Genomic DNA, 13,017 nt, shown 5'->3' on the forward strand with positions numbered 1-13,017 from the left:
ATTACTGTAAGATAATCATTTAGATATAAGTTTCGTAACGAGCTTCATACCACTGACCCCTTTTACGGTTATATTCGTGCGGTAGAAACACATATCATATCTACAATCTTGGTTAATGACGGTAAGAGCCGTCTTTGGGCTCTATGGCAGTGTCAAAAGCACCCTCATATGCCCTTCAGTAGACTGAGTAACTAGATATAATTATGATGAGCACTTCTGGAAGGGTAAACTGCATAAATAGATGCGATCTGCATTGTGGATCCTTATTTTACATAAGCTTCAACCGAATCATTCCTTCTGGGACATGATGATGTAATGGCAATGTAGCACAAATATCTGTAACATAAAAATTATCTAGTTAAGCTGGATCCTCCCTTTTGAGGCAAAAGCTTTGCTGTAATCAATAGTTAAGCCATCTTTTGTGCTGTGTACATATGCTTTCTAAACACTTGCTCTTTCGTTTTTTCATAAAAGAAAAGTCAGTAAGATCATCCAATTCTCCCAGTTATTATTTTAATGCGGCATAAGGCAGCGGGGAAGGTAACAGTCACATGAGCGTAATTTTTCGCATCAACGCAGCACTTTCCCTTCCCTGTGCTATCTATTATTCTCTTTCACTTTTTTCTATAACCGTTTTCACTTTGCAGCAGCGCATTCCCCAACTTTCTGCGTTGTTCATCTCCTTTTTTTTTTTTTTCAAAAACACTCTTCCTCTCTCTACTGTGGGTGTGCACGTCGATGGTAAAAATCGTCATTTCCGATCCGGCAGAAATTATCGAACAGCGCATCGCCGAAGTCGCGGCCTACGTGAACAAAAGCCGTCGTGCTCTTGTCGTCACTGGTGCTGGGATCTCCTGCAGTGGAGGTATACCCGTAAGTTTGTTTACAGTTTTACGTTTCTCCTTTGCGACATTAGAAGGAATACAAAATAAATAAATTGTAACAAATTCTGCAAGAAGCTACTTTTGTTTTTTGCTCGGTGTTTTATTTGCCTCTTGTCTGATTGCTTTTGTGGAAATGAAATATCTTCCATTTTACTTAAATGTATAAATTAGGATTTTCGCTCATCCGATGGACTCTACAATCTGGTGAAAGCGAGACATCCTGGCACAGTTCTCAAGGGTGCGGAACTTTTCGACGCGACACTCTTCAAAGATGTGAACCGAATAAAGTGCTTTTACACATTCATGGCCGAACTTAAAACGCTTGTCGCTACAGCCAAACCCACACCAACACATAAATTCTTACGCAATATGCAGGAGAGCGGACGATTATTACGACTCTATACACAAAACATTGACGATTTGGAGGCTGAATTAGACCTTCCTGCTGTGCAACTCCACGGTACCATGGCCAGTGTAAAATGCACGCTATGCTCCGCTTCTTATGCATTCAGCAAAGAGTATGTTGACGCATTCCGGCAAGGCGAGCCTCCAATCTGCCCTAAATGTGAAGCCATTGGTGAAGAACGTTCCTTGCTGGGCAAGCGTCAATTAGCAGTAGGCACCTTGCGACCTGATATTGTGTTATATAACGAAGAACATCCCAACGGCGACAAGATCGGCTTACAACAATGCAGCGACATTAAACGACGGCCAGACTTGCTAGTTGTCTTGGGTACATCCCTAAAGATCCCTGCATTAAAGAAGTTTGTCAAGCTGGCGGCCAGAACAGTGCACAACAACAAGAACGGCATCACAATCCTGGTAAACAAAACTCCACCAACGAAGGAGTGGGAGCATGTCTTTGATTACCAGATCATGGGCGACACCGACGAGTGGGTTCGCATGACCGAAGCAAAATTGGAAGATAAGCCTTGTCTGACGGCGGCATGGTCACGAATCCAGCAACGTTTAAAACAGCAGCAATTACAACAGCACTCGAACGATGATGAGGACGAAAAAGAAAATCAGGCAGCGATACGATTAAAGAAAGCCGCCGCTAATGAAGCAACTACTAAGAGGAAATCAACTGGTCAGACAACGTTGGATAATTACAGAGTCTCCAAACGGGCACTCTCTACTAGCAAGCCTCCATCAACGAAGAAAATGAAATAAACCCATGCACATACTATCTTGTTCTTTTCCATAATTTTCATTTATTGTATCTTGTCATATATCTGGACTCTTTGTCTTACAAATTCTCGTTGGTAGTGGTGATGTTCCTACCCGAGGCTACCCCTATTGGTACATCCTCCATTATTATATATACTTTCTTTATGGCTTTCCCTTTACTATGCTGATGGATTGCCGAATGTGATATGCTGCTAGTTTCTCCTTAGCTGAAATAATATTTGCTTTTTTTAATCAAGACAAAAGTTTATGCAAGGGAACTGACTAGAGTCCACATTAGCAGGATGCACCCGGGTTTACATATACGAAGAAAATCTGTGGTACATGTACGTGTATCCACAACAGAGTATCATATAATGCAAATTTGATAAAGTGCCAGGTTAGTGCAGCTATATTATCTATCCGTGCGGAACTGCTTATCAAGATGTTATAGCCAAAGATCGTCATAATGTACATACATTAACAATAGGAGTTCAGGGTGCGTGCATATACGGGTTTACATGGTGTACCAGGGCTTACTGAACCAGTAGAGTTTTCTTTCGCTGCTTGAAGTAGCATTTATTATGCAGCCATTAGTCATCATACGCATATATAAAACGCTGGTTATCATACATTATACAAAGTGATGGCGTGAGATTAAATAAATCATGGTTTCTTTTGCGAATGTGTTATATAGGACCCTCCTTTAGCGAAAGAGAGTACTATTATATCTGCCAGTGAGCTGTTATCTCTACTCCTAATGGTTGTAGCCCAGTATGTGGGACCAAGGGAGAAGCTCTTTTTCTAGTGGAATAACCACAAGCAGCCGACACTTAACAAAGTAGAGAAACTAAGTTCGTCCGAATAAGGGTACTCGCATAGAGGCCATCTATTGCAAAACAAAATCCTTGCATGAGAATACGACATACGTGCTATGCCTTTTCATATGGCTATTATATTTGATAGAAGAATATATAGTCTTCAGTAATGTGGTGATGGAAAGCAAACAAGAGTTAATTTTACTTGTGCATCATCGCCATGCTATTGACACATATTGCCGCGTTTTTTTCTATCGGAGATCTTGCTGACAAAAAGTATATGAATTGAAGGGTACTTCCAGCAAGAAAAAAAACGTTGTATAATCATCCATTATGCTATTCCTGGCTCGTGCAGTACGCCCCACAACTTTATTCCGGCCTTCCCCATACCCAAGCGCACGCTCTACTTTTAGTACTAGTCGTTTCATTATGGCACCCAAGCATCACAAGGTTGTAGTGATTGGATCTGGTCCAGCAGGTGAACAATCTCAATCAGTTTGCTTCAATTATTTACCCCACACTTACACTGTCAAACATATGCACTAAAGAAGAACCTTGCACATTTGAAAAAAAAAATTAGGACACACTGCTGCTGTCTATTTAGCTCGCGCTCAACTGAAACCCACCATGTTTGAAGGCATGATGGCCAATGGCTTTGCACCGGGTGGTCAACTTACAACGACAACCGATGTCGAGAATTACCCCGGTTTTCCCGATGGCGTCATGGGTGGAGAGCTCATGGACAAAATGCGAGCCCAATCTGAACGTTTCGGTACAGTGATTGAGACGGAAACTATTGGTAAACTCGACTGTCAACAAAGACCGTTCCGTTTATGGCGCGAAGGTTATGAAGATGCAGCTGAACCAACAGATACGGGTGATGCCGTCATTATTGCCACGGGAGCTTCGGCCAAACGTATGGACTTGCCAGGTGAATCCAAATATTGGCAAAACGGCATATCAGCATGTGCAGTGTGTGATGGTGCTGTCCCCATCTTCCGCAACAAACCATTGGTGGTTGTAGGTGGTGGTGATTCTGCAGCAGAAGAATCGATTTATTTGACCAAATGTAAGTTTGCGGATCCAGGAACCTGGTAAAGACTAGGTATATAAGGTTCATAATATTAACGTATGTGTGCTATGTCTCTATCAAGATGGATCACACGTCCATGTGTTGGTGCGTCGTGATCGCTTGCGCGCTTCTAAGGTGATGGCACAACGTCTTTTGAAACACCCCAAGGTCACGGTCCATTTCAACACGGTTGCTACTGAAGCATTAGGTGATGGCAACCTGCTGACAGGCGTTGCTACGCGCAATACCACTACCGGGGAACCTGGAAAGATCGATGCCAACGGTTTGTTCTATGCTATTGGACATGAGCCCGCGACACAGCTTGTTAAGGATCAAGTGAATCTCGACGAAAGCGGCTATATAAAGACGATTCCTGGATCATCAGAAACCAATGTACCGGGTTTATTTGCTTCTGGTGACGTACAAGATAAGCGCTATCGCCAGGCGATCACCAGCGCTGGTTCAGGCTGTATGGCAGCATTAGATGCTGAACGATATTTGAGTGAGTTGGAAGCGGGCATAGAAGAAGAAGAAGCAGCAGCAGCACCAGAATCTCTACCAAAAGCAAAAATGTAACAGCAAAGAGATAGATGAAACCAGTTGTTAATCCCCACCATCATCACCGCTCTCTCATGTCGCTTTTCGTTGCGTCATCTACACTATGTTATTATAATTGTTGTTTTTTGTATACATCTTTCATTTCTTTCTATTGTTAAAGCTTCTATAGAATATTCTGCTAAATCTTTTTTCAGCAGGTTAAATAAAACAAGGTTATTTTATAGTTGACGTTTGGGAAACAAAATAAGGAAGAAAGTTGTTTAGAACATATTTGTATAATACTTGTATACTACAAGAGGTACCTATGTATTAGTGCTACGAGCAAGTTGATGTTTCTTACTCGTTTTAGAAAAGATGACTGAGTTTTACGGGCACCTATAAAAAGTACGTTCATTGTTCAACCCTGAACTTTTTTCTTGAACCTTGTATTCTCTTTACCTTGATATCAGCAATAATTGTAACATGTCTACAACTCCACAGGCCGGTGTCTTCTCCGGGCTGAATCCTTCCCAGTTTAACTCGGATAATCCTGTCGTGCTTTTCATTATCCAGGTACATGATGCTCTCCTTTTCCCCGAAGCGGGGCTGCAAACCTTCGCAAGTGTGAAAAGACCCATCGCTTAGTTTATCAGCCAAACTTACGCGACCTGTTTCTACGTATATAGGCAGTCATTATCTTGTTGTTTTGTCGTATTCTAGCGATACCATTGGGATATCTTCGGCAACCAAGAGTGATAGCTGAAGGTAAAGTTACTAAAGAGAAGGAGGAAACGAAACTTTTGTAGAGAATGATTGCGGCGGGGCTAGACGGGATGAGTGATGATGATGATGGTTGATGGCTACTCACACTCACTAATATATAAAAAATAGTTATTGCCGGTATTATTCTAGGTCCATCTGTGTTGGGCCGCATTCCATCATTCACCGATACAATCTTTCCATCCGAATCATTGCCATTTCTCAACCTGGCAGCTACACTTGGGTTGATATTCTTTTTGTTTCAAGTCGGGCTTGAAGTCGACATGGCCGTCATTCGCCGGGATTGGCGCGAAAGTTTAGCCATTTCACTGGCCGGTATGGCGCTTCCCTTTGGCCTTGGTATCGCAGTTAGTGTGGGTCTGTATAACTTGCAGAATGATCCAGACGTACCCTTTTCGAGTTTTATGTTGTTTTTGGGTGTTGCTTTAGCGATCACTGTAAGTGTAACTGTAAATTAGATGCTGGTTTGTCACGAAATGCAACAGCTGAAGTTAACTATGGTGATAATAGGCATTTCCCGTGTTGGCCCGTATTCTAGCAGAGCTCAAGTTGCTGCGTACTAAAGTCGGTGCGATCACAATGGCTAGCGGCTTGTTGAATGATTGTACTGCCTGGTAAGAAAGGTGTTCAACCAAAACTTGTTATTGTCGACATTGGTATAAACTTGCATTGCATGCATCCGCATCGATCGCCAGCGCCCGCTCCCCTCAAATGTTGTAACGACAGCAGGAATGAAGCACCATGCTAATGACCGGATTGATCTGGTGTCTTGTTTTCCATATTACTGTCTATTAGGGTACTGCTCGCTTTGGTTGTTGCGTTGCTCAACTCCACTAGTGGATTGCAGGCACTCTATGTCTTTTTAACAGCAGTAGCGTTCGCGTTGTTCTTGATCTTTTTGGTGCGGCCTTTATATGTTCTGTTGTGCGTCAAAACAGGATCTTTCGAGCACGGACCAACACCACTCCTCATGACTGTCACGTTTATAATTGTTATGGCCTCTGCATTCATAACAGACATCATTGGAGTGCATCCAATTTTTGGAGGATTCTTGGCGGGCACCATCATACCGCACGAAGGAGATTTAGCGACCAAGATTGCCGAGAAAATTGAAGATTTCGTTAACATTGTACTACTTCCACTGGTATGTTAACCTTGACTTTTTTTGCTGATGCTGTCGTGACACAAAATCTTGAGCTTAATTTTTTTTTTTTAATTCGCTGTTTATATGAACCTTATTTTTGCTTACTGGTGCACATCACTCAACTTTCTTTTGGTCATCTGCAGTATTTCACGCTTTCAGGATTGAAAACACAAATCGGCTTGCTCAATTCAGGCGCTGTTTGGGGTTATGTTTTTCTTGTCATATTTGTGGCTTGCTTTGGCAAAATTACTGGCTGTACGGCTGCAGCTAAATTTTGCGGTATGTCCTGGCGTGAATCATTCACTGTCGGTTTCTTGATGAACTGCAAAGGGTAAAAATTAAGGTTTTCTTGTTGCTGGCGTGGCGCATCCTTTTGTTCATTCACTCATACTCATGCATCCAATAATATGGCTCGTTTAATAACAAAGCTTAGTGGAACTTATCGTACTCAACATTGGCCACGATGCAGGCGTTTTAAACGACCAAGGTAAGGTTAAGGTTAAATTGATACAAAAAAGGCAATGGTACCAGCAGAGAGTAACACATACGCATCTGTGTACCAACTCTAGTATTCGTGATTATGGTTGTCATGGCGCTGGTTACGACGTTCATGACTACGCCTGTCGTTATCAAACTCTATCCTGAATGGTACCAAAAACAACGGGCTGAGGCTATACGTGACGCAAATGCACCAAGTGTCCACCCAAGCACAGCCATCCCCAATAAGGAATCTTCGATGGCTTTTGGTAGTGGAGCTGGCGTTGACAAGTTCTCATTAGTGACGATGCTGAATCGACTGGAAACTGTACCGTCAATGATGGCTTTGATTAAGCATTTAAAGCAGCCCAAGAGCACCTTTGCAACTATGCCCGGTGGCTCGAATGATGATGCTCGGTATTTGTCCCATATGGTTGAACTCCATGCTCTCCGCCTTTTGGAGTTGACAGAACGTGCATCAGACGTCATGAAGATTCGTAACCAGCGTGAAACCCAACGCTACGATCCCGTTCTGAATGTGATTCGCACATTTGCTAGTGTTCTCGGTATTGACTCACTCCGCACACGGCTCGAGTTTCGTGCACCCAATGAATTTATCAAGACGATATCCGATCATAGCGAGCAAGTCGAGGCCGACATGATTCTGTTGCCATGGACAAGCAATCGCCCTGCGATACCCGCAATAGCAAATGCTGACAATGACATCGATCCTATCGATCAATACATGGCCACAGGGTTGCCCTCGTCGTCGCAGCATCACCAGTATCCTGTACCCGACGTGGAATTTGCAACAGCTGCTTTCGCCATTGATCACACGATTGTTGGTCTTTTCATTGATCGGGGTCTTGGCCTTATTCAAGATCAGGAAGTAACTTCTCGTACCAAGATTATCGTGCCATTCATTGGAGGTAGCGACGACCGTGCTGCACTTGTATTTGCTTTGCGACTCCAGCTTTATCACCAAGCACGCGCTCTTGTACTTCGATTTAAAATCAGCACTACTGACGGAAAGGAGAAAAAAGCAGCTGCCGATACTCTCAACGATGGCAGTAGTAACACAAGCAAGCGTATTCCACAACAGCAACGACGCTATGGATCTGTTCGCTCTGTACAAGATATGCTATATGCCAAATACAATGGATCTGTTGACCAGGATGACGACGATACATTCTTCGCAACACTGTTCACACTTGAGCAAGAAGAACAAAATTCGAACGTCGTCTGTGTGACCATCGATGCCCAACATCAAGAAGGTGGATTCCAATTATATGATGCGATCACAACCATCAACCAGCACTTTAAAGAGAATGATATGACCAAACAAGATTTGGTAATTCTTGGACGACAAAACAAGGTGTATGGAAATCAATGGCCTCATCTATCGCTTGTGGCCCCTTGGCCAGTGACACCATCGGCTGAATCCCCTGGCAGCGTGCATTATAGCAAAGAATTCAAGTCGGTTCTGGGTCCATTGTCGTTTGGTTTGCTGTCATCTAATGCTCAGTCGAGTCTGGTTGTGATGCAAGCACCTACCCGAGATAAAGCATTGGTATCGCCAGAGTGAAAAACATCTCTTTCGTGAACCTCTTCGCCCCTCTTACATTTTTGTACTGCCGATGCTGCCATGTATATCCTCAATTTATCATACATTTTACCCGTACCCGTAGTTATTATTTATCCATTATCCAATCTTCCATTCTTCTTTTCCTTTTCCTGATGTACTGTATACGCCAACAAAGTTGTTTTTAAGGTTAAGATCTTTTTTATGGCTTGTTAACTTATGATTACCGTGTGCAACGTGAATAAAAGATGGTTGTAGCGACCGACGAAATCATCTGGAAAATTACGTGAGCCGTAGCAGTTGGCATGTAAATTTACATTTTGGGCATCATCAGTATCAGTTCGTGCTAATGAGAATCTGTGTCTTCTGTGTTCCTCTTGAACATTTTCTCCGAATGCCAGCCAACACGAGAGCCCGTATAGGTAGACTGTACCTTTTGCGTGTGTGTATTGCTTACTCACATAATTCACATTACAGCATCTTTGAGGGCGGTTGACCAAAAGCAACAAATTCTAACTCAAAGATAAAGTTCTCATAAATAGTTTAAACATCACTTTACTCGTTTATTCTAGATATGCTGGATATGATAACGACTTAATAGTGACTAGCAAATAAGCGCAACGTCTATAAGCTTGCTGGTCATAAATTAGGACTTTTATGTGTATCTCATGTGCTAGTATCAGATACAAATCACTACTTCCTCTCCTGATGAATTCATTATAAAAGGTGAAGGAGCTTTTAAAGCCAACGTGGCCGTGGCGGATGATCTTTATATATCTATATAAATCTAAGCAAGGTTGTTGTAATCGTTTGTACAATATAAATCGGTATGCACGTATAGAAAACCAAGCATAAATTACACTAGAAATACTATCATCTCACCACTACTACATCTTTGTAATTGCTTTCAGAAACTGTGTTTCTTTCAAAAGCTGTCCTTCATTTGTCGAATTTTACCGAGCACCTCTTCTGCAGATGCCTTGTTCCCTTTTCCAAGCACGCGCTCTTGTACCGAATTCTGTTCGACACGGAAGAAAGGATTCGTTAACTTCTCGTTTTGAATGGTCGACGGGGTAGTGCAGCCAACACGTTGAGCCCATGCCATCTTTTCTTTGATCTCCTTGTTATCTGATTCAATATGCTCTGCAAATCTAAGGTTGGAAACTGTGTATTCATGACCAAAGTACATGGACGTGCTATCTGGTAGCTCGGCCACCGTACGGATTGATTTCCACATATCCTCTGCCGTGCCTTCAAAGAATCGCCCACATCCGGAAGAAAAAATGCTAATATCCAACGTACAGTGCCATATTGATTAGTTAGTAAAGGGAGAAAAATTAATATCAACTTGCCACCTTCATGGTAGAAAACATACCAGTCACCAGTAAACACAGCTTGCTTTCCATTATCTGAAATGTAGTAACAAGTATGGTCCATGGTGTGACAAGGCGTCGACAACGGCACGACCTCCAAGGAACCGACCTTGACGCTCTCCTTGTGACCGACAATGTGGTTTGCCCCAGAAACTTTGTCGGAACCACCATAGCAGGGCAAGTCAGGGAATTCCTTCAACAATTGAAGATTGCCACCAGCATGATCCGCGTGATGGTGCGTCGTGAGGATTCTACAAATTGTGTGTTTAGATGTAATCGTCGTTTCGATTTGTAAGAATTCAACTATTGACAACGTGTTAAAAGAAACCCAGAATTACGTACGCAGAAAGCTTATACTCAGGGTACTCGGCCAAAGCTGCTAAGACTTTGTTAGGTTCAACGGGATCTACCACGGCAGCTAAAGTTTTATTCAAAAGAGTAAAGAAAGGTGTAATGAGCTATTCGTGTAAGGTCTTATTACGAGCCTTCCCTTTTAATTTTGCGCAAAAGGTGATACAACGCGATGCTTACCCTGGTTTGCTTGCGGATCCAATAACAGATATGCGTAGCTTTATTTACAACGTAAGCATGAATATGATTACATGGGAAAAATATAGAGAGAGAAGCTTACTTGTCTTTGAGGCAGGGAACGGGTTTGATAATCATCTTGCGTGGAAGAGACGTGGAAAGCAGTCGTTTTGAGATTTGCGGAAAAAGCATTGCGTAAAACGCGCCCAAAAAATTACACGGGTGTTGCATTGATGTTGATGTGTGATGAGACTTTTGTGTCACCATGAGACGGCACGTAGTTACAAACATACAAACGCTATACGCTGCGCGAATCATCATGCCCATCTATTCAATTGTCATGTTAAATTAATATCGTCCAAATTTTCATGCGGCTCCGAGATTTATTTTTAGGAAAACAACCAATCCTTCTTATGGCCGTTGATGATCATCTGCAGCGTTAAACGTATAATAGGCTATTTGGTGCCGTAAACAAATTTGCAACAGGATGGTATGTCGTCCAGAGCATACAGTCGATAAGATTGTGCTAAAAATACTGCTAATCGTTATTGATTATTTCTTGCACAAAATTGACAGCTGACATGAGCTTCTACATATTGTTACTGTTATTTTAGGATATGATAGTAAGACATGATCAACAATGCAACTAAATCCGAAAGATTGCCGTCAGTTGCCGTCAGTTGCCGTTATATACAGTAAACGCCGTTGATTTCCGTTTGTAGCCTTTCAGACAATTTAATCAACCTTCCAAAACCTTGTAACATCTCAAAAGGCCCAAACGGTAATATGAGCGAATAGCGACGGACCTTTATATCAAACTGCTGGTTTATGACAGATGTACAGTACGTAGACTTCATGTGAAATAGGTCGATTATTACCACGGTGTCTGTAAGACTACTATAATTAACGAGAATGTGCATAGTCTTAACGAATTTGCTACCATCCCCCATACTAACAACAACTGCTACCACTGCTGGCACCAAAATCATAGATATGTAATGCGTGTCATCGGGAACCAGACAGCAGAATAGAAAACCTTAACAACGCAGCAACATAATGGCAACAGTATTAGGAAATGGCATCGTAACTTTACTTTATCTCTCCATGGAATTTTCATGCTTGTTGATCATTCATGGGTGTCTGGTGATGATGTGCTCACACACCCACACCTCGTTCTTTTTTCTACAGGCTATCACTCCTCTCCTCCACCTCATCCCACAAAGAACCCCTCCTTGACTTTGTTTAACATGCTCTCGCTCTCTGAATGCCACTTCTTGTTGTTAATAAAAGCTTGAAGCACGCTCACTCAGACATTTCATAGTAGTTCTTTGGAATAAGTGAGAAGTAAAACAGGATTTCATACACAATCTATGACAGCGGTGGTTTATTATAATAATATTTGTTGTACTGTATGATGTTTGTTTCTATGCGCATGACCTATGCACGCGAAAGGAGAATGGTCCCTCGATGTCTGTTTGTATTTAATTGGCAACCAAGCGAAAGAGAGAGTAAAAAAATCACTGATAAATCCGAGACCCTTGGTGTAAGGTCGAGCAAAAAAAGCCCTTAATCCCCTAAATAAACAGAGCTTTACCTACACATTGTCTATAACCGAAAAATAAATCCTTTCTTTTTGCTGTTTTTTTCCCTATTATTTCAAGAGCTCCTACCGTGTTCACTTGTCCTCTTCAATCAAATAAAAAGATAATATATATGTCAAGCATCAATCACACACGTGTAAGCTTACGGCGTATCAACAATAGCACAACGCATATGACAACCGAACAGCAACAACAAAGATACCCTTCTACTCCTACTACTGATGCAGCAACAGCAGCTCAATTCCATCTGATGCCAGCTCCACAAACAAACGAAAGCTTCTATTTCAACCAAGAGCCAATTTCGGCCGTAATCTACGAGAATGACCATGGCATACAACAACAAATAAAAATGGAAACAGCCTCCGTTCATTTGACAGATCAACGCTTGATTTTGTTACTTCAAGATCGTTTTCCGAGAAGTAGCAATACGGCGACAACATTGGTGTCAACTTTTCAGATCGATTTGGGTCACGTCGCTTCGCTCAAATGCAGGTTAACGTTTCGGTGCGGTATCCAGCTTAGTCTGTATCTTGTCGATAGTGCTACCCCCGTACGTATACAGCTCGTGTTTGCCAAAAAGGATCGGAATCGTCGAGACGCTTTCAAGGAATATCTCAACATGATTATGGCCGGATTAACGTCCAGGAAACGGGTATTGGCAATGCATCGGCAGCTGTCCTCGCAGCTAATGCATCATCATCACGGTGGAGAGCAGTTGCCGTCGTATGATCAAGCGCTTTCTGACACGACAATCATGGATCATCACCGTCATCATTCTGGCCCTACTACGACTAGCACAGCTATTACAGGAAGCAACAATAATGACAACAGTTCCAGCATTATAGATATACTCCCTCCAGCTTATTCGACTTAGCTATTCTGTATATACTGTAATTTATTACGATCCAATATATATAATTACAATAAGTAGGCACAATATACATATAGAAAAAACTAAGATGCAGGGCATTCCTATGATGCGTTTGAAATGACTGCTCTCAATATAGAACATATGAATATGTAGTTGTGTATGTATAATAAGGGCTTGTCTACG

General features: G+C 42.1%; 6 protein-coding genes across 6 annotated transcripts; 5 read left to right on the forward strand and 1 right to left on the reverse strand.

The window, feature by feature from the left end:
• The first annotated feature begins 472 nt into the window (after positions 1–472).
• On the forward strand, positions 473–2,329 carry BDB00DRAFT_835915 (DHS-like NAD/FAD-binding domain-containing protein). The gene is made up of 2 exons (XM_053124432.1): positions 473–873; positions 1,056–2,329. Exons 1-2 carry the CDS (start codon positions 739–741, stop codon positions 2,055–2,057), a joined length of 1,137 nt encoding a protein of 378 aa, XP_052977172.1. The 5' UTR covers positions 473–738; the 3' UTR covers positions 2,058–2,329.
• A 766-nt stretch (positions 2,330–3,095) lies between these two features.
• BDB00DRAFT_835917 (putative thioredoxin reductase) lies at positions 3,096–4,735 on the forward strand. Its single transcript, XM_053124433.1, has 3 exons — positions 3,096–3,347; positions 3,450–3,938; positions 4,024–4,735. Exons 1-3 carry the CDS (start codon positions 3,203–3,205, stop codon positions 4,515–4,517), a joined length of 1,128 nt encoding a protein of 375 aa, XP_052977173.1. The 5' UTR covers positions 3,096–3,202; the 3' UTR covers positions 4,518–4,735.
• Positions 4,736–5,575: 840 nt separating this feature from the next.
• BDB00DRAFT_743630 (Sodium/hydrogen exchanger family-domain-containing protein) lies at positions 5,576–7,882 on the forward strand (the record flags this gene model as incomplete). Its single annotated transcript, XM_053118499.1, has 6 exons — positions 5,576–5,695; positions 5,769–5,872; positions 6,054–6,402; positions 6,546–6,733; positions 6,831–6,889; positions 6,972–7,882. Coding segments are annotated over 6 exons (1,731 nt in total), but the record flags the coding sequence as incomplete, so codon positions are not given.
• A 1,008-nt stretch (positions 7,883–8,890) lies between these two features.
• On the reverse strand, positions 8,891–10,677 carry BDB00DRAFT_835924 (hydroxyacylglutathione hydrolase). The gene is made up of 5 exons (XM_053124434.1): positions 10,466–10,677; positions 10,366–10,403; positions 10,177–10,252; positions 9,837–10,085; positions 8,891–9,747 (listed from the first exon to the last, which is right to left on the reverse strand). Exons 1-5 carry the CDS (start codon positions 10,651–10,653, stop codon positions 9,387–9,389), a joined length of 912 nt encoding a protein of 303 aa, XP_052977175.1. The 5' UTR covers positions 10,654–10,677; the 3' UTR covers positions 8,891–9,386.
• Positions 10,678–11,057: 380 nt separating this feature from the next.
• Positions 11,058–11,674, forward strand: BDB00DRAFT_835925 (uncharacterized protein). The gene is made up of 2 exons (XM_053124435.1): positions 11,058–11,204; positions 11,285–11,674. Exon 2 carries the CDS (start codon positions 11,478–11,480, stop codon positions 11,655–11,657), a length of 180 nt encoding a protein of 59 aa, XP_052977176.1. The 5' UTR covers positions 11,058–11,204; positions 11,285–11,477; the 3' UTR covers positions 11,658–11,674.
• A 461-nt stretch (positions 11,675–12,135) lies between these two features.
• Positions 12,136–12,837, forward strand: BDB00DRAFT_874911 (uncharacterized protein; the record flags this gene model as incomplete). The annotated part of the gene is made up of 1 exon (XM_053127277.1): positions 12,136–12,837. The coding sequence occupies one exon, from the start codon at positions 12,136–12,138 to the stop codon at positions 12,835–12,837; it is 702 nt and encodes a 233-aa protein (XP_052977177.1).
• Between the last annotated feature and the right edge of the window lie 180 nt (positions 12,838–13,017).

Source organism: Zychaea mexicana (genome assembly GCF_025766255.1).
Source record: "Zychaea mexicana strain RSA 1403 chromosome Unknown BDB00scaffold_65, whole genome shotgun sequence".
Taxonomy (NCBI): domain Eukaryota; kingdom Fungi; phylum Mucoromycota; class Mucoromycetes; order Mucorales; family Lichtheimiaceae; genus Zychaea; species Zychaea mexicana.

Excerpts from the sequence above, each read along its gene's own strand:
- BDB00DRAFT_835915 (XM_053124432.1), top strand. The coding sequence starts at position 739 with ATGGTAAAAATCGTCATTTCCGATCCGGCAGAAATTATCGAACAGCGC. Across the intron at positions 874-1,055 it reads CCTGCAGTGGAGGTATACCC|GATTTTCGCTCATCCGATGG; the intron begins GTAAGTTTGTTT and ends TGTATAAATTAG.
- BDB00DRAFT_835917 (XM_053124433.1), top strand. The coding sequence starts at position 3,203 with ATGCTATTCCTGGCTCGTGCAGTACGCCCCACAACTTTATTCCGGCCT. Across the intron at positions 3,348-3,449 it reads GATTGGATCTGGTCCAGCAG|GACACACTGCTGCTGTCTAT; the intron begins GTGAACAATCTC and ends AAAAAAAATTAG. Across the intron at positions 3,939-4,023 it reads ATCGATTTATTTGACCAAAT|ATGGATCACACGTCCATGTG; the intron begins GTAAGTTTGCGG and ends GTCTCTATCAAG.
- BDB00DRAFT_835924 (XM_053124434.1), bottom strand. The coding sequence starts at position 10,653 with ATGTTTGTAACTACGTGCCGTCTCATGGTGACACAAAAGTCTCATCAC. Across the intron at positions 10,253-10,365 it reads GGATCCGCAAGCAAACCAGG|CTGCCGTGGTAGATCCCGTT; the intron begins GTAAGCATCGCG and ends ATAAAACTTTAG. Across the intron at positions 10,086-10,176 it reads CCTGAGTATAAGCTTTCTGC|AATCCTCACGACGCACCATC; the intron begins GTACGTAATTCT and ends CACAATTTGTAG.
- BDB00DRAFT_835925 (XM_053124435.1), top strand. The coding sequence starts at position 11,478 with ATGCTTGTTGATCATTCATGGGTGTCTGGTGATGATGTGCTCACACAC.